The 24,370-nt window shown below is 42.5% G+C and overlaps 1 protein-coding gene across 4 annotated transcripts in view; it reads left to right on the forward strand.

The window, feature by feature from the left end:
• The window catches only part of ANKS1A (ankyrin repeat and sterile alpha motif domain containing 1A), a 196,522-nt gene extending 193,586 nt beyond the window's left edge, over positions 1-2,936 (forward strand). For all 4 annotated transcript variants that reach the window (XM_078369010.1, XM_035295368.3, XM_035295371.3 and 1 more), the window contains one exon: positions 79-2,936. In XM_078369010.1, coding sequence (XP_078225136.1) covers positions 79-82 — 4 coding nt within the window. In that variant the 3' untranslated portion in view covers positions 83-2,936. The remainder of the gene's footprint in view (positions 1-78) is intronic.
• The last annotated feature ends 21,434 nt before the right edge of the window (positions 2,937-24,370 follow it).

The following is a 24,370-nucleotide window of genomic DNA, read 5'->3' on the forward strand; positions in this document are numbered from 1 at the left end:
TTTCCTTTCCATTTCCTCCACCATCTGCAGGCCCCATTGGTTAACCCTTTCCTCCCCCCATTGTTTGCTTCTGCCAAGCTGAGCCACAGAGGAACCACACTGTGCTGCGGAAACATAGACGTGGGTGCACAGGCTCCCACCACCGCTGCCACCGCCTCACCTGCAGCTTTGAAGACCCAGGCCTCACCTCCGCCTGCAGGACATCCTCTTGGCCACTTGGCCTGGGCCTGCCACCACCACGTCTTGCAGAGTGAGCCCTGCCTTGGCTGCGGAGAAGCACTCCAGGCCGCTAGCAGATGGGACTGGCATTCCAGAGGGTCAAGAAAGTGACTTGTTCAGAACACATTGTTTTTAATAGAAAAAAAAAATCTTTTTATAAAATGAACTTTTAACACTTGGCTCAAACCTCTAGGTCATACTGCCAATCTTTAGACAAATGGCCATTGGGCAGAGGACAAGGGAGCTGAGGTTGGTTCAGAGGCCAGTCTGCACAGTCTCTGTCCTCAGGATGGGACTGGGTGGGTCTGAAGAGAAGGCGGTGGCCTGTGGGTGAGGGGACTAGAGCAGGCCCCGGCAGAATTGAGTAGAGTGAGTCTGCTTTTCAAACCCAACCAGGTCAGCTGCTGCTCTTTATGAACTGCCCAACTTCCTGTCCCCATCAGGGGCTGGACACAGGCTTCTCGCAAGAACACAGCCTTAAAGGCACCTGGGCAAAACAGAGGTCTCTGGTCTGTTTCTGGGGTTCCTGATGGGAAGGTTCAGTGACCAAATGAAGATGTGTGCAGTTTCTGGTGCTGGGAAGTCTTAGCCAGTGCCAGAGTGCCAGGCCTCTACCTGGCCTCTCACCTGTCAGTGACTGGAGGACTGCCCTGGGCTGGCCGGCCACAGGCTGGCTGGTGCTGTACTACCTGTAGTGTGTCAGAGAACAGGAAAAGCAGCTTTGTTTGGGGCATTAATATTTGGGGTAGGTCAGCTAAGGTTGCTACTTGCCAATATGTGATTTGTCTAATCAGCCTGTGTGACTGGGGCACATTCTGATTCTCTGAATTATTGGTTTGACAGTTACATGCTCGGCCACTGGGCTCATCCCTGGCCCCCGGTGTGGAAGAGGCTAAATAAGGTGACAGTGCATTTATGCTCCCCAGCATGGCCTTTGGGGCAGGCTGGCATCCTGATGTGCCACTGTTGCTTAAGCTTTCCCGCTGGCTCGCTTTGCTTTTAAAAGTAACTTGGGTTGCATTCTTCCCTCTGGACTAGAGTAGAAATGCAGGGGAACCCCCTGTGGGGTTGAGAGGCAAAGCTGGCTCAGTTGTGTGCCCAGTTCCTCCCCTGGGCACTTTAGCAGGCTCCGAGCTTTCCCGGCATGGGTCATTCTGGTCCCAGGATAAATAGTCCAGGCTTCAGCAACACTCCTTTCCCAGCAAAGGCTGTGAATTTAAATTCTTTGTTGGTGTGTATGTGCAGGCATTGCTCTCGGGCACATTCTCAACCTGTGTGGTTGGCCAGAAGTGGGACTGTGTCTCTGGCTGGCTTGAAGCCGGGCCTTGTGAGTTTCTGTCTGCTGAGCACTCAACAGAGTGGGGCCTGGGACCCATCTCCCTCTGCAGCAGAGGCAGACCTTCCTCCACTTCTCAGTACTAAATGAAGACCTCAACACCTTGCAGTTTTACTTCATTTCCTGCTCCTTTCAGGGGCTGTGAGGGTTCCCATGAGCTCATGCCGTACAGTACTCAGCCCCGACTTTCTTCCAGGGGTTGACCAGGAACCCTAAACCGTCCGGAGTAGACTGTGCTGCTGTGCGTATGATGGCACCCCACTCTTCCTCCTGAGGGGCCAGGCCATGTCTAAGTGGCCTCTGTCAGGGGTGGTAGGTCCGAAAGAAACTGCAGACACTACGATGCGCTCCTCAAGCTGTCTTTTGTGCTTAGATCATCCATAGGTGTTTTTTCCGCTTGAAGCTGCTATATCTTTATTTATTCAGGGTATTTTCATATTGGAAGCCTTGGTTAGTCTGCTCTGGCTCTGGGTTTTGTTTAGAGATTGGTTTATTTCTGAACATTCAAGAAAGGAGAATGACTGGGTCCTCCCTCGTTCCCTCCCTCCCTCCCTCCTTTCCTTCCTCCCTTCCTTCCCTTTCCTCCCTTCTTTTCCTTCCTTCCTTCCTTCCTTCTCCTCTGGGGCCGGTAGTCTCCCTTTCTTAGAAAGGTTATTGTAACTTTAAGGACAGGCTTCAAGTGGGAAGGTCCCTGCTTTTGCACTTCTCCCAGTGCAGGTCACACGAGGGGCAGACCCTGTCGCTGCATTTCTGAACTGTGAAGGAGCCCATTCAGGTGGGAGACTTCAGATGGGCTCAGTACCTGTCCCAGCCACAGGCTCCTTGTCCACCTCTTCTCCCCTGCCCACCAGCTGCTGCTCGCATAGGACCTTCCCGACAGGCTGTGCGTGTACAGCGCTCTGCGTCCCTCCTGGGCCCTCCAGCGGCAGACACTGGTGGGAGTTCCAGAGATGCTCGGGTCTGAGCAGGCAGCAGGCAGAGCTGCAGTCATCGAGACGTTAGAAACCAGTCTGAACGTGGTCTGTCTTTGAGATGCCCAGGCTGGCAGAAAGCAGCTCACAAGTGTTGTTGCTCATGGCGCGGCAATGGACTGAATTGTAATAAAAATGTTTGTTATTTAATCTTTGCCTCTGTATTTTGATACTTGAATGACTTCCCCTTTTGTTTTACTGTACATATAATTGTTAATCTGTCTGATTTTGTCTGAATTATAAACATTTTGAGGTACCAAACATAACCAATCTGTGCAACAACATAGACTGACCTCACTACCCAAGAGAGAGTGTAAATATTTCTGGGCTTCCAGCTTTGGTTTTGTTATTTTCATAACTGTACAACTTAGAACAGACTGAATTAATAAATGAGAAGCAACATGAACCCAGCCTTATTCTTCCGAGTCTTTGAATTGGAAAGCGTCGATTGTTTTGTGGCAGAGGCACAGGCACACGCAAGACGCAGGCTCAGGGTCGGTGATTCGCGTCCTGCGCTGCTGGGCTGAGATGACAGCTTGGCTGTTCGGCTTTGTATGTCGCACTCTCTAACAGTACAGATGCCCTGTGAGGTGCAAGAGGCCACGATTCACCTTCCCTCCTGAAGAACATCGTGCTGTGAACACCACGCCAGGGCCCATTCTATTACTGCTGCAGATGCGTCTCTCCTACATCCCGGGCTCGGCTTGTCCACCCACAGACATGATTTGAATGTCTGCCTCCCGGGCAGCCTGGGGGATCTAGAGCTGTGAAGGAAAGTGGTCTCCTTTCCGGAACTTGCTTGGATTGCGGAGGTCAAGTTTTAGACATAAACCAGCCCGAAGCCATGCTGTGGCAAGGATGCAGAGGCAGAGTGTACCCAGAGGGCTGGTGGCAGGGAGAGGATGGAGGGGGCGCTGAGCTGTACTGAAAGGCGAGAATTTGGGAGGGCACAAGCAGTCCTAGCGGCCCCTTCATTGATGGAATACCTGTGTTCCCGCTCTACTCACTTCCCAGACAACTGTCTCATTAGCCCCACTCTATTATCACCTCTATTCATACAGTAGGGCCCAGGGCCAGCGGAGGGACCTGAGCCCCATCTGGTCCAGTGGCTCCAGCTGCCAGAGCCGCTGCTCCTGGACCTGCTTCAACCCCGGCTGCCCAGCACTGAATGCTTTTATACCTGAATTTCTGTGGAGCCTTCCATTTCTTAAAAGGGCCTTAAAGAAAATTACTTATGTAGTTCAGTACCCAGTTTTATTTGTAAAGAAAACAAGGTCCAGACATGGGAAATGATTTTCTCCTAGCCAGCCTACTAGTGAATGGCAGAGAGGGAGCCAAATCCCAGGCTGTTACTCCCAATTAGGGCTTTGTAGGCCCCACTACACTCGGTTGGAAAAGTCTACTGAGGCCCAGTGTGGGAGGGCCTAACATTCCAGACTGAGGGGTTCTTCATCCCTATATCTCTTGGCTTCCTGGCTATGGCACTCTTTCCTTAGCAGAAGAAACCTGACAGCCAGAAGAGAAAGGCTGGGTCATAACTGGTTGTTAGCAGGGCACCAGGAAACATCGCCACTATCATCATTTCTTCTGGTGCCACTTTACATGTTCTGCCTCTGTGTGAGGCAGAATCCCCGGCCTCTTCCACTCACTGCTCTCTCCCACTTCAGGGGCTCATTTGTCGCACTCTTCCACGTCCCCATGGGCCTCCCCTTCACAGATGCTCAGGCTCCCCGGCAGCTGGGGCGTTACTATTGAAGATTGGCATAGATCACCCCTCAGCAATGAATGACCTGGCCATGGAGGAGGAAGAACTTTCAAGCTGGAGCACTTTCCAAGGCAGCTCAAAACACTCTCTAGTCAGTCATGGCCACCCCGGGCTTACTGAACCTAGAGGGTATCCAAGTCCCAGACAGGGACAGGCTGACTGGATAAGTGTGTCATACTGTCCAGCCTGGAGCTCACACTGTACCCGCTGTCAGCAACTAACAACCATGGAAAGCTAAGGTTTGAACCGTCCCTTCCCCCATGCAGCCTCTAGGACTTTGAGACCACTTTTTTCAGGACTCAGCTGTGAGGAACACTATTATAAACAACCATTTACCAAATAGAATTTTCCTAACACCATAAAACGTTTATTACTCAGTAAACGGAGCTGGGACAATTGAGTAGCCAAGGGGGAGGGAGCGCAGGGAGATTCCTGTTCCTACTTACCCCAGAAGAAATTCCAGACGGCTCACATATTTAAATGTAAAAAAAAACAACTCAAAGCTAGAGGAAAAGGGAGGTTTCTTTTCATAAGCTTGGTATGAGAAAGGCCTTTCCAAACATGTTATAAAACTCTGAGTCCTTTTTTTAAAAAGGATTAATATATTTGACTATATAAAAAGCAAACATTTCTGTATAGCAAAATGCACCCTTAAGAAAAAAATAATTGAAAACTAACGTGTGCACCACATGTAACAAGGACAACCTGGCAATAGCTATCAAAAGTAAACTAACGCCTGTGTCTCGGAAGGTCAGTAGATGCTCTTTTCCCTGTCTTCCAAGTACAATTCAAACCCCCAGTGGAAACATCACTGGGCACAGACAAAGCCTTTTCTTTCCAGCCAGAGGACCAGGAAAGGAGCAACCTGGCAAGACAGAAAATTTAGACAGTAAATAACTGCTCTACTCCAGACAAGCACCACAGAAAAAATGGGGTCCCACGCAGACCGGCAAAGGCCCTGACTTCTGCCCTCACAAAGCTATATAGAGGCGCCCAGCAATCTCACGTGTGGTGTCAGAGGGGCCTAGTGGGAGGCAGAACGTTCGACAGCACCCAGGGGTTTCGATGCTGTTCCCGCCTTGGAGCCAGTGGAAACTACAGGGACAGCCGGGAGCCCCACTGCACCCCAGCAGTAACAGGCAACCCCCCACCTCAGGTGTCAGTGGAGGCCAAGTGGGGAAGCTGGACTTCAACCCCAACCTGGCAGTAACATGATATTTCCACTTCCCTTGCTAGAGTGGTGTCAAAGTCAGTTAAAAGAGGTTTAAATAAGAATGAAAAACAGAAATGTCAAAGTTTCAACAGAAAATCACTTGTCGCCAGAAAAACCTCAATCTGAACTTAAAAGGCTATCAATAGATATCAACACTTAGCCAGGCGTGGTGGCACACGAATGTAGTCCCAGCTACTGCCCGAGGCAGGAGAATGGCTTGAGCCTGGGAGGCGGAGGTTGCAGCGAGCGGAGATTGCGCCATTGCACTCCAGCCTGGGTGACAGAGTCTCGCTCTGTCTCAAAAAAAAAAAAAAAAGATATCAACGCCAAGATGGCACAGATACTAGAATTATCTGACAAATATTTTAAAGCAGCCATGATAAAAATGTTTCAACAAGTAATTATAAACACACTTGAAGCAAATGAAAAAATCTGAGCAAAGAAATGAAAAAATATAAAGAACCTATTGGACATTTTAGAACCAAAAAAATACAATAACCAAAACAAAAAGCTCAGTGGATGGGCTTAAGAGTAGAGTAGAAGAGAAAGGAAAGAATGCACCAAAAACTGGGAAACAGAACAATAGAAATTATCCAATCTGAACAACAGAGAGAAAACAGATTGAAAAAAAATGAACAGCGTCTTGGAGACCTGTGTGATCGTAAGAAAAGATCTAACGTTTGTGTCAACAGAGGGAAAAAGAGGGAGGCTGAGGAAACACTCCAGGTCAGGTACGGTGGTTCACACCTGAAATCTAACACTTCGGAAGGCTGAGGTGGGAACTGCTTGAGTCGAAGAGCTCAAGACCAGCCTGGGCAACATAGTATGACCCTATGTCTACAAAAAATTTTAAAATTAGCTGGGTGCAGTGGTGTGTCCTAGCTACTCAGGCCTGTAGTCCTAGCTACTCAGGAGGCTGGGGTGGTAGAATTGCCTAAGCCCAGGAGGTCCAGGCTACAGTGACCTTTGATTGCACCACCACACTCCAGCCTAGGCAACAGACTGAGACCCCCATCTGAAAAAAAGAAACACTAAAAAAAATAATGTCTTCCAATATTTGGCAACAAACATAAACCTTTGTATTCAAGAAGCCAAGCAAATTCCAAACCAGATAAAATCTGCGAAAGTGGTTAGAATTAAAACAGTCACTTCTGGCCAGGCACAGTGACTCACACCCGTAATCCCAGCACTTTGGGAGGCTGAGGCAGGTGGATCATTTGAGGTCAGGAGTTCGAGACCAGCCTGGCCAATGTGATAAAACCCTGTCTCTACTTAAAAATAAAAATAAAAAATGAGCCAGTCATGGTGGTGTGCACCTATAATCCCAGCTACTCAGGAGGCTGAGGCAGGATAATTGCTCGAACCTGGGAGGGGGAGGTTGCAGTGAGCCAAGATCACGCCACTGCACTCCAGCCTGGGTGACAGATAGAGGGAGACTCCGCCTCAAAAAAAAGAAAAAAAAAAAAAAAGAGCTGGAGAGAGAGTTCTCATGCATATATATCTGATAACAAAAACTATTACAAAAGACAACAAACTTGCAAAAACCACAACCTTGCACGAAGACCATCACCACCTTACAGCAAAAAAATATATCTGCCAGGAAATCTGCTCAGCGACCTTCCAACCCCAAACTGGCAGCACCACTATTACTGATCCTTGTAGCGAAGGATAATTATCTCAAAACGATTATGTAATCCTCCTCATTTTTCCTTTAAACCTTCATCTTCCTTCAAGTCCCTGAATATGCACATCATTTACTGTCTCACATGTATTCTCATTACAATACCTTATTACCAAATATCATTTTTTTAGAGGGCCTCACGCCATTTGTTATTTAGGCTGACATAAATGGTGTCAGAAGTGGCACGAGGCAAGCTCACTTGAGAAGAATCAGCGGCCCCGGAAACTGAATGTGGTACTGACCTTGTCCTTTGTGCTCTCTGTCTTCATGAGTTGCCTTTTCCAGCCTGGTGAATCTCCAGTAGGATTTTCAGACTCCCTCTCTTTGGTGAAATGTTTTTGACTTTATAGAGGATTTGTTTCTGTTACAAGTCTGCTACCTCACTCCTGGGATGGTAAACTTTTGTCTTTTCTGGAAAGTCCCTTCTGCTATCAGGACAAGTGCCCTTCCAGTGTGAGTGCTCTAGTTTCTACATAATCTATATCCCATCTGTGAGGCAAGTCTTTTCTGGAGAAGGTACTTTTGGTTCTCCCTACATTCCTAATTTAATAGTTTGTTTAATCTGCACACCTGGGTTAAAAGTATTGTGAACACTAATTTTGGTCTCATTTTGGATCAGTTAGGCATGTCTGTAAATGATTTGCCCCCTTTCCTTTGCTGACTTCTAGAAATTCTCCGAGAGCAAAAAATAAACATTCCAAATGGCAGATACTAGTGGATGACTAATTAAAAGCCATGAGGACAGTTGCCATGATCTAAAATACCACTCCAGACTCCTGACATTCTCTGGTGGGATTTATAGGATTATCTTTGCTCTTGAGAGATTAATAAGAAATGGATGGGATTCTCAAACGCTAAGGCATGCCAGATTTTCTGAGACTCCAGCCAGCTATATAATATGGCCCATTCTTACAGATATTTTTTAACTGATGGGCAAATTACATGAAGGAAAATCCAGAGCTCAGTGGTCATTAGTCAAACTCTCTCTAAAAACAAAAAAATCTAAAAACTGAAAATCCCTCCAACTATAATGTTAACATATAGATCCTTCCAAGTTCTCTATCTACATTGAATCTGCTAAATTTTCTGCTGGTGTTGAGATAAAACTCACTCCTAATGGCATTCCAGTCAAGATCTGTTTGTTTGTTTTAGGTCTTAAAGGGCTTTCAAATTAATGGCTTTACAAATTACAACAGCTTCATGGCAGCCAACAACCTAGATACCATTTGTAAATGTAAATTTAGGTTTGTCTAACACCGCTTAAGGTAATAGAACAGTTAATTGAAGGATTAATAGTCTAAAAGAAAAATAGGTAAATGTTTATAAAAGTTAGGTTCTCAGTGTCAGGTGCGGTGGCTCATGCCTGTAATCCCAGCACTTCAGGAGGCCAAGGAGTTGAGGTCAGGAGTTCCAGACCGACCTGGCCAACATGGTGAAACCCCATCTCTACTAAAAATACAGAAATTAGCTGGGCATGGTGGCAGGCACTTGTAATCCCAGCTACTTGGGAGGCTGAGGCAGAAGAATTGCTTGAACCCAGGAGGCAGAGGTTGCAGTGAGCTGAGATCATGACACTACACTCCAGCCTGGGTGACAGAGCCAGATTCCATCTCAAAAAAAAAAAAGTTGGGCTTCTAGACCAAACAGAGCAATAATATAAGGCTTCTCTGTCCAGCATAAAAATTGCTTAGTCTGACACAAGAGACCAGAAAAAGCCAAAAAAGAAAACACAAGCACACACACACACACACACACACACACCCTAAAATGCTTCCCTATCAACATTGACTATTCAAGTAAACTAGACCAGCAAACAAGATAAATTTGCTAATTCAAGGCCACTTGGAGACTGTTTTTTTTAAACAATTCAGTTGGCCCTACTTAAAATGTAAACATTGAAAAATTACCCCAAACTCATTAAAACAGAAAAAAGAAAGGAAAAGAATGAAAGAAATTTTGAAAACCTAAACTGTTCATAAAAATTTTGGTCCACAGCTTTCATTGGATTAGTTATTGGAACAAAATGTAGCCATGTGAATAGGTCCCATTTTGTCAGAAGAGTAAGTTGGAGCCAATCATCTTTTATAAACTGGTGTTTGTGTTACTCTCTCATGACTAAAATTTTAAAATGGAAGCTATAAGATTTGTGTGCATATGTAAGCATCTGGTGTGTTTATGCATATGTAGATGTATCATGTAACATGTTGTGTCTACATAGTAAAATCGGCATAATCGGCCAGAAATCCCTTAAGGAATTCTGTTCAGATTGTCTTACATAGATGAGTACTCATAAAAAATATTTAGCAATTAACCCAAATGCCTTTTAGAAGTAAATCTTTAATAAATAAGCTTGTTTTTAAATTATTGGTAACATAAAAATAGAGATGTCTTTAAAATTGTCAGCATGCGTTTTTGGCTGTGTGCTGTTCTCTGTTAGATATTTTAAGGTCCTAAAACTATAAATTCAGCCTAAAAACAGAATGATCTTTGTTTGTGTAACCCTTTGGTAAATAAGGGTAATTTAATATTGTTGGTTTCATAAATAAGCTGCATCTCCTGTGTTATCAACAAAACACCTATATATTTAACTTTAAGTTTCTTACTTAGGTGAACATCTGATATTCAGAAGTTATAAAAATGTTAACAGAGAAATAACTTGAAATGATTACAAGCTTTGTCTAATATCTCAGTTTTCATAAGTAATCTAGTTAAACTGTTAAAAATAAATACATCATGTAAATATAAATAGGATAAACATTTATAAATAAACTTTTCATGTAATTTAAATCTTTTATTTATTTATTTATTTTATTTTTTTGAGACGGAGTTTCGCTCTTGTTACCCAGGCTGGAGTGCAATGGTGCGATCTCGGCTCACCGCAACCTCCACCTCCTGGGTTCAGGCAATTCTCCTGCCTCAGCCTCCTGAGTAGCTGGGTTTACAGGCATGCACCACCACGCCCAGCTAATTTTTTGTATTTTTTAGTAGAGCAGGGTTTCACCATGTTGACCAGGATGGTCTCGATCTCTTGACCTTGTGATCCACCCGCCTCAGCCTCCCAAAGTGCTAGGATTACAGGCTTGAGCCACCGTGCCCGGCCTTCCATCCAATTTTTAATCATGGTTATTCTAAGTCTCTGTCACCCACAGTTTTTATTTTTTCTAAAGGTATCTGCAATCAGATTCACAGAAAAGACTAACAAAACTCTTAGGTCTAGGTTACTAATAATTATAGGATTAATAGACTAAATAAAACTTTTTAAGGACTCTCATGAGACTTGATAAATTCATGAAACTGCTAATCAAGATCAAGCAGAAAAAATTAATTACATAAGATTAAGTAACATTGATGAAGATAGTGTTTTTGTTACTTTTTTTCCACACCGTGTCTCGCTCTGCCACCCAGGCTCGAGTGCAGTATCACAATTTGGGATCACTGCAACCTCTACCCACTGGGTTCAAGCAATTCTCCTGCCTCAGCCTCCCGAGTATCTGGGATTACAGGCACACACCACCATGCCCAGCTAATTTTTCTATTTTTAGTGGAGACAGGGTTGCACCATGTTAGCCAGGCTGGTCTTGAACTCCTGACCTCAGGGGATCCACCCACCTCAGTTCCCAAAGTGCTGGCTTTACAAGGATGACCCACTGTGCCTGGCCTCCAGCCTCATAGTTAAGGAATAAAAATTGTCACTTCCTAGCAGGCCCAAGAACCTTAAGACTATAGGTAAAATCTAAAATCTGTCTTGGTTTGTTTTCTTAGCCTCAAAGACTTTCTAAATCTGAAATTTCTAGGTGATCAATGTAGAAAAAAAAAGTTAAGTTTCTAAAGAAATTCTATAACCAAGTACTGTGGCTCACACTTGTAATCTCAGCACTTTGGGAGGCTGAGGCAGGTGGATTGCTTGAGCCCAGGAATTCAAGACCAGCCTGGGCAACACGGCAAAACTTCATCTCTACAGAAATACAAGAAATTAGCTGGGTGTAGTGGTGCGTGCCTGTAATCCCAGATATTCGAGGCAGAAGTTTGAGGATCACCTGCCTTTAAGCCTGGGTCCATGGCTCAAAATCATTATGCAAACTGGAATTGCCATTACTATTAATTTTACTTTGTATTTTCCCTTTTTAAACTGCATATCTGTTATGTTGCTTCTCTAATTTTTGCAGAAGTATACAACTCCTAACATAATATCCTTCTAACCAGAAAAGCAAGTCCAGCGCTTTGCGATGACAGCAAGGCTACAGAACAGACAAATTGAACTTAATAATGGACTCCAGGTAGACTTAACCTGAGAGCCACTCCCTCAAACCTACCTTATTGCTCAAATGTGGCTAAAAAGTTCTGACACTGACTCCTACCTGCCGAAACTCCTTCCAATGTACAAACAGACCAGTAACCTGGGACAGGTTCATCCTGGCCTTGAGGGACATCAAGTCTAACTACAGAATGATTGATCACTGATGCCTTTGGAGAAAGAATTTGATCAAAAGGGGGAAATGTGAAAGCTGTTAGATTTTAAATGGAGTAACGTTTTTCAAAAATAAAAATAAAAACCCCTGAAAAATAGAGCCAAGGAAGGCCATAAAGAGAATACATAAATGCCTGATAAAAACTATTTACAAAAGACTGCCAAACCACAACGTTACACAAAAGCCATCACAACCTTACACAAAAAAAATTCTGTGAGGACATCTGCTCAATAACTCCCTATCCAACCTTGAATTGGCAGAACCCTTATTATTGATTCTTGTAGCCAAGGATAATTATCTCTTTTTTTCTTTTGAGACAGGGTGTCTCCCTGTCTTCAGTGTGAACTGCAGTGGTGTGATCACAGCTCACTGCAACCTCAAACTCCTGAGCTCAAGCAATCCTCCCACCTCAGCCTCCCAAGTAGCTAGGACTACAGGTGCATGCCACCATGCCCAGCTAATATATTTTTATTTTTGTAGCAATGGGGTCTCACCACATTGTTCAGAGTGGTCTTTAACTACTGGGCTCCAGTGATCCTTTTGCCTCAGCCTCCCAAAGTGCAGGGATTATAAACATGAGCCATCACACTGGCTAGGATAATTATCTTAAAATAATTTTGTAATCCTAATTTTTCCTTTTTCTTCCTTTAATACGCACGTATGTACTATGGCATGGATATTCCCACTGCAATGCCCTATTCCTGAATGAATACCACTTGGTTTTAGAGCATCTCTCTCAGTTTATTATTTAGGTTGACAACACAAAGAAATTCACACCAAGATACCTCATAATTAAATTTCTGAAAATGAAAGACAAAAAAAATTTGTAGAAGCAGCTAGAGAAAAATGATACTTTACCTATATGGAAAAAGCAATTTGAATGACAGTGGATTTCTCCTCAGAAACCGTGGTGGCCAGAAGAAATTAGCACAATATTTTTCAGATGCTGAAATAAAAAAGCTTTAAGCCCAGATGCCTATACCCTGCAAAAATACTCTTTAGGAATGAAGGGGAATCAAGATATTCTCAGAGGAAGGAAAACTAAGGAACTTCGTCAGCACCAGATCTACCCTAAAACATTGGTGAAAAAGTTTTTTTTGTTGTTGTTGTTAGAGACACAGTTTTGCTTTCTGTCAGTCACCCAGACTGGAGTGCAGTGGCATGATATCGGGTCACTGCAACGCCACTGCAACCTCCACCTCCCAGGTTCAAGTGATTCTTATGCCTCAACCTCCAGAGTAGCTAGGATACTGGCACATGCCACCACACCCAGCTAATTTTTGTATTATTAGTAGAGCGAAGTTTCACCCTGTTGGCCAGATCTGAGACATGAGGTCTCAAACTCCTGACCTCAAGTGATCCACCGTCCTTGGCTTCCCAAAGTGTTGGGATTACAGGTATGAGCCCCCGTGCCCAGTGGTGAAAAAGCTTTTCTAAGTGGAATGGAAACGATAAGGGACCTTGGAGCATCAGGAAGGGTGAATGAACATGCAAAACTATGGGCAAACACAATAGACTCTCCTTTTCTTGAGTTTTCTAAATTATGCTTGATAGTTGAAGCAAAAATTCTAACACTGTCTAATGTGGTTCTAAATGTATGTAAAGGAAATATTTAAGACAATTATATTTTAATGGAGAGGGTAATGGGATATAAAGGGACATAAAGAGAGGTAAAGCTTCTGTGCTTTACATAAACTAGAAAATGGTGACACCAGTAGACTTTGACAAGTTTTATATGTGTATTAACAGCTCATAAAGCAGACTTCAGAGCAGAGAAAACTACAATACACAAAGAAGAGCATTCTATAATGATAAGAGTCAGTGAATCAAGAAGACATAGCAATCCTAAATGTGCATGCACTAAACAATAGAGCTGTAAAATAAGTAAAGGAAAAACTGACTGAACTGAAAAGAGAAATGCAGACAAATCTACAAATGCCATTGACTGAACTGTCTCCCTCCCAAATTCATATGTTGAAACCCTAACCTCCAATATGACTGTATTTGGAGATAAGGTTTTTAGGTAGTAATTAAGGTTAAATGAAATCATAACGATAGGATTGGTGGCCTTACAGAAGAGGAAGAGTTCTCTGTCTCCTTCCGTCACACACATGCATATGCATTACACAAAGGCCATGTGACGTAGAAGAAAGCAACCATCTACATGCCATGAAGATTACCCTCACCGGCAATTGACCCTGTCAGACCTTCATCAGGGAGTTAGCTAGCAGCCTCCAGAACTGTGAGGATACATTTCTGTTGTTAAAGCCACCCAGTTCATGGTATTTTGTTACCATGTGGTCATAAGTCATGCTCATTAGCCTGAGCAGACTAATATAACAAACACAGTTGGAGATTTCAACATACCTCTCTCAGCAACTAGACAGAAAATAAGCAAGGCTACAGAAAAACTCAACACCACCATCAACCTACAGGATCTCACTGACATTTATAGAATACTCTAGCCAACAACGGCAGAACACACGGTCACTTTAAGACCCATGGAACATACACTAAAATAGACCACATCCTGGGCCTTAAAACGAACCTCAACAAATTCAAAAGAATTAAAAACATATACTGGCTGGGCATGGTGGCTTATGCCAGCACTTTGGGAGGCCAAGGTGGGTGGATCATTTGAGGTCAGGAGTTCGAGACCAGCCTGGCCAACATGGTGAAACCCTGTCTCTACTAAAAATACAAAAATATTAGCTGGGCGTAGTGGCACACTTCTGTAATCCCAGCTACTCAGGAAGCTGAGGCAGGAGAATTGCTTGAACCTGGGAGGCAGAGGGTGCAGTGAGCTGAGATCGTGCCACTGCACACCAGCCTAGGCAATATGGCAAGACTCTATCTCAAAAAAAAAAAAAAGGGAATTAAAATAATATACAGTGTTCAACCACAGTAGGGTCAAAGTAGAAATCAATAGCAATAAGATAGGAAATTCTCTAAACACTTGGAACAATACACTTCTAAATGCTCCATGGGTCAAAGAGCAAATCTCTTAGGAAATAAAAATATACATTAAACTGAATGAAAATGAAAATACAATATTTCAAAGTTTGTAGGACAAGGCACTGCACTGCTGAGAGGGAAGTTTACAGCACTACATGCAAACATTAGAGAAGAGAAAAAGCCTCAAATCAATAATCTAAGCCCTTCTCCCACGAATCTTAAAAAAGAAGAGCTAATAAGCTCAAAATAAGCAGAAGGAAAGAAAAATAATGATAAAATCATAAATCAATGAAATAGAAAACAGAAAACAATAGAAAAAAATCAATGAGCCAGGCATGGTGACTGCCACATGTAATCCCAGCACTTTGGGAGGCTAAGGTGGGTGGGTCACTTGAGGTCAGGAGTTTGAGACCAGCTTGAACGACATGGTGAAACTAAAAATACAAAAATTAGCTGAGTGTAGTGGTGCACACCTATAATCCCAGCTACCTGAGAGGCTGACGCAGGAGAGTTGCTTGAACCTAGGAGGCGGAGGTTGCAGTGAGCCAAGATCCTGCCACTGCACTCCAGCCTGGGGTGACAGAGTGAGATCCATCTCAAATTAAAAAAAAAAAAAAAGACAAAAACAATGAAACAAAGAGATGGTTTTATATAAATATCAATAAAATTGAGAAACCTGTAGCCAAACCGACCAAAAAAAAGAGAGAAAACATAAATTACCAGTATCGAAATCAAATGGGCTATTACTATTGACACTGCAAACATTAGAAGATAAGTTAGGGAATACTATGCACAGTTCTTCATACATAAGGGGACAACTTAGACCAAATAGACCAACTCCTGAGAAAAACATACTGTCACAACTCAACCAATGTGAGATAGATAATTCAAACCTTATAAATATTGAATCTATAATTTTATTTTTTATTTTACATTTTGAGACAGGCTCTCACTCTGTCATCCAGGCACTGCAGCCTCAACCTACCAGGGTCAAGCTACCCTCCCACTTCAGCCTCCTGGATAGCTGGGACCAAAGGCATGCGTCACCACACCCAGCCAATATTTTTTTAATTGTATTTTAGGTTTTGGGGTACATGTGAAGAACATGCAAGATTATTGCATAGGTACACACATGGCAGTGTGATTTGCTGCCTTCCTCCCCATCACCTATATCTGGCATTTCTCCCCATGCTCTCTCTCCCCAACTCCCCACCACCCGCTGTCCCTCCCCTATTTCCCCCTGACACACCCCCAGTGTGTGATGCTCCCCTCCCTGTGTCCATGTGTTCTCATTGTTCAACACCCACCTATGAGTGAGAACATGTGGTGTTTGATTTTCTGTTCTTGTGTCAGTTGGCTGAGAATGATGGTTTCCAGTTTCATCCATGTCCCTATAAAGGACATGAACTCACCGTTTTTTATGGCTGCATAGTATTCCATGGTGTATATGTGCCACATTTTCCCTGTCCAGTCTATCATCAATGGGCATTTGGATTGGTTCCAGGTCTTTGCTATTGTAAACAGTGCTGCAATGAACATTCATGTGCACGTGTCCTTATAGTAGAACAATTTATAATCCTTTGGATATATACCCAGTGGGTCAAATGGAATTTCTACTTCTAGGTCCTTGAGGAATTGCCACACTGTCTTCCACAATGGTTGAACTAATTTACACTCCCACCAACAGTGTAAAAGTGTTCCTATTTCTCCACATCCTCTCCAGCATCTGTTGTCTCCAGATTTTTTAAGGATGGCCATTCTAACTGGCATGAGATGGTATCTCAATGTGGTTTTGATTTGCATTTCTCTAATGACCAGTGATGATGAGCATTTTTTCATGTTTGTTGGCCTCATGTATGTCTTCTTTTGTAAAGTGTCTGTTCATATCCTTTGCCCGCTTTTGAATGGGCTTGTTTTTCTTGTAAATCTGTTTTAGTTATTTGTAGATTCTGGACATCAGCCCTTTGTCAGATGGGTAGATTGCAAAAATTTTTTCCCATTCTGTTAGTTGCTGATTCACTCTAATGACTGTTTCTTTTGCTGTGCAGAAGCTGTGGAGTTTGATTAGGTCCCATTTGTCTATTTTGGTTTTTGTTGCCAATGCTTTTGGTGTTCTGGTCATGAAGTCCTTGCTTATGCCTATGTCCTGAATGGTTTTGCCTAGATTTTCTTCTAGGGTTTTTATGGTGTTAGGTCTTATGTTTAAGTCTTTAATCCATCTGGAGTTAATTTTAGTGTAAGGTGCCAGGAAAAGATCCAGTTTCTGCTTTCTGCACATGGCTAGCCAGTTTTCCCAACACCATTTACTAAACAGAGAATCCTTTCCCCATTACTTGTTTTTGTCAGGTTTGTCAAAGACCAGATAGTTGTAGATATGTGGCATTGCTTCTCAGGCCTCTGTTCCTGTTCCATTGGTCTATATCTCTGTTTTGGTACCAGTACCATGCTGTTTTGATTACTGTAGGCTTATAGTATAGTTTGAAGTCCGGTAGTGTGATGCCTCCAGCTTTTTGCTTAGAATTGACTTGGGTATGTGGGCTCTCTTTTGGTTCCATATGAAGTTTAAGGTGGTTTTTCCCAGTTCTGTGAAGAAGGTCATTGGTAGCTTCATGGGGACAGTGTTGAGTCTGTAAATTACTTTGGGCAGTACGGCCATTTTCACAATATTGATTCTTCCTAACCATGAGCATGGAATGTTTCTCCATCTGTTTCTGTCCTCTCAGCCAATTTTTAAATTTTCTGTAGAAACAGGTCTCACTATGTTGCACAGGCTGGTCTCGAACTCCTAGGCTTAAGTTATCCTCCTGCCTTAGCCTCCCAAAGTGCTGAGATTATAGGCATGAGCTGCCATGCTGGCTTGAATCCATAATTTTAAAAAAAATTAATAAAAATTAATTTAAAAAAAATCTCCAAGCTGAGATAATTTCATCAGAGAATTCCATCAAATGTTTAAAGAATTAATACCAATTCCATGCAATCTGTTTCAGAAAATAGAAGGGAATGCTTTCTGATTAATTTATTCTATGAAGTTAATATAACCCTGATACCAAAACCAGACAAAGGAAATAGAAAAAAAGAAAATTACAGGCCTGGTGCGGGGGCTCATGTCTGTTATCCCAGCACTTTGGGAGGCTGAGGCAGGTGGATCACAAGGTCGGGAGTTCGAGACCAGCCTAACCAACATGGTGAAACCCCGTCTCTACTAAAAATACAAAAATTAGCCCAGCGTGGTGGCTCATGCCTATAATCCCAGCTACTTGGGAGGCTGAGGCAGGATAATTGTTTGAACCTGGGAAGCGGAGGTTGCAGTGAGCCGAGATCACACCACTGCGCAACAGAGTGAGACTCCATCTCAAAAAAGAAAAAAAGAAAATTGCAAACCAACACCCCTCAAATATATAGGCACCAAAATAATCCTTAACAAAATATTAGCAAATAGAATTTGCATGTGTGTGTGTGTGTGTGTGTGTGTGTGTGTGTGTGTGTAGGATTATACATTATGACCAAGTGGAATTTATTCCAAAATATTAGCAAATAGAATTTGTGTGTGTGTGTGTGTAATTATATATCATGCCCAAGTGAAGTTTATTCCAGGGCTGCAAGGCTGGTCAATATTTGAAGATCAGTCAATGTAATTCAACATAGAGTCTAACAAACTAAAGAACAAAAATATCATGTTATCATATCAACTGAGGCAGAAAAAAGTTTGACAAAATTCAACACCTATTCATGATAAAAAAAAAAAACTCTCAGGAAAATGGAAATAGAGGATGCACAATAGCTCCCCAAATGTGTCCACATCCTAATAAACAGAACCTGTGAATATGTTACCTTATGTGAAAAGGCTCAAAGATCTTGAGATGGAGGGATTGTTCTGGATTATCTGGATTATCCGATGTAGTCACAAGGGCTATTAAAGAGGAAGGGGGAAGAGTTGAAGAGAGAAGATGTGATGATGCCGGCAAAGGTTGTAGTGATGTGCTCTGAATATGGAGGAAAGGGCTACCAGCCAAGTAATAGGGTGTGCCCTAAATCCAGTTGCAAATATTCTTATTAAGAGGCAGAAGGAGATTTGGTATACAGAGAAAAGAAGCATATGATTTCCATGTAACCATGGAGGCAAAGATTGGCATAATGGGGCCACATGTCAAGGAATGTCAGCAGCTACCAGAAGCTGGGAGAGGCAAGTAACAGATTCTTCCCTAGAGCATCCAGTGGACAATATGGTCCTGCCAACACCTTGATTTTAGCTTGATGAAGCTGATTTATGGCCTCTAGAGCTGTGAAATAATACGTTACTATTGTTTTAAGCTACCTAATTTGTGATGATTTGTTACAGAAGCCATAGGAAAAGATTATATCCATTCCTAGAGCCCCAAGAAGGAATTAGGCTCTGTATGTTAATTTTAGCCCGTGAAACACATTTCAGACTTCTTACATCCAGTACTATAAAAGAATCAATTTGCATAATCTTAAAGCACTAAATGTGTGGCATGTTGTTATAATAGCAATATAATACTAATTCAGACAGGAACTTCCTCAATTTGATAAAAAACATCTACAGAAAACCTACAGCTAACATTATATTTAATGGGAACAAGGAAAGAATGTCCACTCTAACCAGTCTTATTGGACAAAGTGCACTCTAACCAGTCTTACTGAACAAAGTGCTGGAAGATCTAGCCAGTGCAATGAGGCAAGAAAAAGAAATAAGAGACATTCATATCATAAAGAAAGAAAACAGTCTCTATTTGCAGCTTATATGACCATCTATACAGAAAATTTCAAAAAACCTACAGAAAAACTCCTAGGACTAATGAATGAGTTAAGCAAGGTCATAGGATATATAATAAACATATAAAAAGCAATTGTATTTCCATACTAACAATGAATGTGTGGAAATATGGTTTAAAATAAAACACCATTAAGGATAAATATGGCATAATTATACTTAAATGAGGTACCTAAAATAGTTAAACTCATAAAAGCAGAGAATAGGGCCGGGCGCGGTGGCTCACGCCTGTAATCCCAGCACTTTGGGAGGCGGAGGCGGGTGGATCACGAGGTCAACAGATCGAGACCATCCTGGTCAACATGGTGAAACCCCGTCTCTACTGAAAATACAAAAAATTAGCTGGGCATGGTGGCGCATGCCTGTAATCCCAGCTACTCGGGAGGCTGAGGCAGGAGAATTGCCTGAACCCAGGGGGCGGAGGTTGCGGTGAGCCGAGATCGCGCCATTGCACTCCAGCCTGGGTAAGGAGAGCGAAACTCTGTCTCAAAAAAAAAAAAAAAGCTTAATATTTAGAAAATAAACACTACTGCAATCACTCGAAAAATGAAATCCATAGGTATAACTCTAACAACATATGTACTAGACTTGTATGTTAAAAACGCAATGCTAATCAAAAAAACCCTCAAAGATCAAAATAAATGGAGAGACATACCATGTTTGTGGGCTGTAGCACTAAACATAGTAGAGATGTCAATCCTCCTCAAATTGATACACAAATTTAACACAATTCCTATCAAATTCTATCTTTTTTTGGGTAGATTTAGACAAGATTGATTATTCTATGGAAAGGCAAGGAACTAGAATAGCTAAAACAAATTTGAAGAAGAATAAAGTGGGAAGAATAAGTCTGCTCAATTTCAAGACTTATACAGCTACAGTAATTAATATTGTGTGGTATGGCACAGAGACAGACACATAGATCAATGGAACAGAATAGAGAAAGTGATCTACACAAATATGTCCAGCTGGTATTTTTTTTTTTTTTGAGATGGAGTCTTGCTCTGTCATCCAGGCTGGAGTATAGTGGCGCATTCTCAGTTCACTGCAACCTCCGACTCCCTGGTTCAAGTGATTCTCCTGCCTTAGCCTCCTGAGTAGCTGGGATTACAGGTGAACACCACCATGCCCGGCTAATTTTTGTATTTTTAGTAGAGACAAGAGTTCGCCATATCAGCCAGGCTGGTCTCAAAATCCTGACCTCAAGTGATCTGCCCACCTTGGCCAACTAGTTTTTGACAAATCTACAAAAGCAATTCAATGGAAGAAAGATACCCTTTTCAACAAAAGGTGCTGGAGCAATTAGACATCTGTAGGCAAAATATGTACCTGAACCTAAGTCTCATACCTGATATAAAAATTTACTCAAAATATATCATGGACTTAAATGTAAAACATTAAAACATTTAGCAAAAACATATGAGAAAATCTTTGGGATCTAAGACTAGGTAAAGAGTTCTTATACTTGACATCAAATGCATGATTCATAAAATGAGAAGCTGATAAACTGGATTTCATCAAAATTTAAAACTATTACTCTGTGAAAGATTCTGTTATGAGGAAAAGAAAAAGCTACAGACAGAAAAAAATATTTGTAAACCATATGTTCAGCAAATTAGTATCTAGAATATATATATAACTTTCAAAACTCAACAGTTAAAAAAAAATTCAGGCCAGGCGTGGTGGCTCACACCTGTAATCCCAGCACTTTGGGAGGCTGAGGCGGGTGGATCATGAGGTCAGGAGATCAAGACCATCCTTGCTAACATGATGAAACCCGTCTCTACTAAAAGAAATTTAAAAATTAGCTGGCTGTGGTGGTGAGCACCTGTAGTCCGAGCTATTTGGGAGGCTGGGGCAGAAGAATTGCTTGAACCTAGGAGGCAGAGGTTTCAATGAGCTGAGATCGCACCACTGCACTCCAGCCTGACAGAGCAAGACTCCATCTAAAAAAAAAAAAATCCAGTTAGAACATAGGCAAAAGACATGAAGAGACATTTCACTGAAGAGCATATTCGGAGGGCAAATAAGCACATGAAAGAATGTTGAACATCCTCAGCCATCAGGGAAATGCAAATCAAAATCACAGTATAGTATCGCAGCACATCTATTAGAATGGCTAAAACAAAAAATAATGACAACACCAAATCGTGGTAAGAATGGAGAGAAACTGAATCATTCATTTAGTACTGGTGGAAATATAAAATTGTACAGCAACTCTGGAAAACAGTTTACTGTCTTCTCGAGAACTAAATATGCAACCACCATATAACCTAGCAATTACATTCCCAGGCTTTTAACTCAGAGAAATGAGGATTTATATTCACATAAAATATACACAAATGTTTATAGCAACCATATTTCTAATAGCCCCAAACAGGAAACAACCAAGATTTCTTCAATAAGTGAATGGGGCTGGGCATGGTGGCTCACACCCATAATCCCAGCACTTTGGGAGGCTGAGGCAGGGGGATCACTTGAGGCCAGGAGTTCGAGACAAACCTGACTAACATGGTGAAACCCTGTCTCTACTAAAAACACAAAAATTAGCCAGGTGTGGGGGTTCATGCCTCTAGTCCCAGCTACTCAGGAAGCTGAGTTAGGAGAATCACTTGAACCCAGGAGGTGGAGTTTGCAATGAGCCGAGATTGTGCCACTGCATTCCAGCCTGGATGACAGAGCAAGACTCTTTCTCAATAAGTGAATGGCCAAATAAACTTTATCCATATGATGGAATACTATTCAGCAATAAAAAGGAAAAATTACTATTGATACATGCAACCTGGATCAGTGTCCAGATAATTACGCTAAATGAAAAAAGCTATCCCAAAAGGTTACAGTCTGATTCCATTTACCTAATTTTTTTTTAACCAACTTTACCATTTTTTTTTTTTAAGACTGAGTCTCACTGTGTTGCCTAGGCTGGAGTACAATGGCATGATCATGGTTCACTGCAGCCTTGACCTCCTGGGCTCAATCAATCCTCCCACTTCAGCCTCTTAAGTCACTGGGACTACAGGCACATGCCACCATGCCCAGCTAATTTTTTGATGAGATGGGGTTTCATCATGTTGCCCAGGCTAGTCTTGAACTGCTGGGCTCAAGTGATCCACCCACTTCAGGCTCCCAAAGAGCTGGAATTACCAGTGTGAGCCACTGCACCTGGCCCCCATCTTTACCATTTTTAAGTGTGCAGTTCAGTAGTAATAAATACATTTATATTCTTTTTTTTCCCCTTCACTCACCCCTTTCCTGGCTTCTGGTAACTACCAAACTACTCTCTAGAAGACATCCACATTTTTAGTTCTCACATGAGAACATGTGACATTTGTCTTTCTGGGCTTGGCTTATTTCACTGAACAATGGCCTCCAGTTCCATCCATGTGCTGCAAATGACAGGATTTCATTCTTTTTTGTGGCGAATAAGAATGGCTGAATATTCTATTGTGTATATATACCACGGTTTCTTTATCCATTCATCCCCTGATGGACATTTAGGTTGATTTCATATTTTGGCTATTGTGAACAGTGCTGCAATAAACATGGGAGTATGGATGCCTTTGATATATATGTTAGAGTAGACGGATAGCCAGAAATGAGCAGGCAAGGGAACCCCTGGGAAAAGAAGTCCTGGAGATGCTGCCCACTGATAATCAGCACAACCACTGACAGTCAGGCAAAAGACAATGGCTACATGGGCTATTTACAGCTTGTATTGGGCTCCTCTGGTCCTGAAGTAGACTTATCAGGCCCTAGCTGGAGATAACCATCATAGAGACTTTCTCTACTGACAAGTATGTGCACTCTTCCAAAAACTCGACTCCAAAAACTCACCCTTTTGTTCATTATAACAGTAAAAAATACACCCCTGGGTGGAGATTCTAAATGCTAATGAGACATGCAACATGTGTACTAGCATGTACAATCACAGAGCAAGCACCCCAAGGGGACCACCTAAAACATGACTGCAAGTGAAACCCCCTCATATCCCTTCATGAATAATCATGTAAGATTCTCATAAAGGGAGTCCTCCAGTCTAAGGCCAGTTGCTTCGCCGGGAGCTTGGACACGTCCATCCCTCTCCCCACCTGAAAATTACGTCACCAGAATACGCCCATCATCTAGCCCCACCTTGGAAATCCCCTCTGCACTCAACACTAAGCTCTGCACTCGGCACCTAGCCCGCTCACTGGAAATCCTGCCTACCTACCAATAGCAGCTAGCCCCATCCACGTCCTGTTTCTCCACAGCCAATCAAATGCCTTCACTCCCTATAAAACTCCACACCTGCAAGAAGTCGAGCATGACTTCTCTGGCCTCTTTCCCTGGGACTAGAGAACCTCACCCGGGAGCCGAATAAATTGGCATCTAATTGTTCTCATGCAGCCCTCAGTTTCTTCATTTTAAACTTGGCAATAAACCTTACAGAGAATAACCCTTACACCCAGCACTAGCTGCTGCTGGCTCATTCTTTCAAGCAGCCCGTCTGTCTGGTCCTTCAGAGTGTACTGTGTCTTTAAATAAACACTGTTACTACTATTTCAGTAGGACCACTCCAGAGCTATTTTCCATCTGGGGCAACAAGCTCCTCTCTTGGAATTTTATCTTCAATAAACTGCTGCTTAACCCTTGCTATGCATCTCTTGGCTGAATTCTTTCTTCCAAGTTAGACAAGAACTGAAGCTTTTTGTAATTCCTGGTAACATACTGATTTCCTTTCTTGTAGCTGTATACCCAGTATTGGAATTGCTGGATCATATGGTAGTTCTACTTTCAGTTTTTTGAGGAACCTTCATACAGTTTTCTCTAGCAGCTGTATTAATTTAGATTCTGACTAACAGTGTATGAGAGTTCCCCTTTCTCCACATCCTCACCAATATTTGTTATTGCCTGTCTTTTTTTAAATTTTTACTTTTGAGGCAGAGTCTTTCTCTGTCACTTAGGCTGGAGTGCAGTAGCACAATCATAG

Source organism: Callithrix jacchus, chromosome 4, assembly GCF_049354715.1.
Source record: "Callithrix jacchus isolate 240 chromosome 4, calJac240_pri, whole genome shotgun sequence".
NCBI classification, from domain to species: domain Eukaryota; kingdom Metazoa; phylum Chordata; class Mammalia; order Primates; family Cebidae; genus Callithrix; species Callithrix jacchus.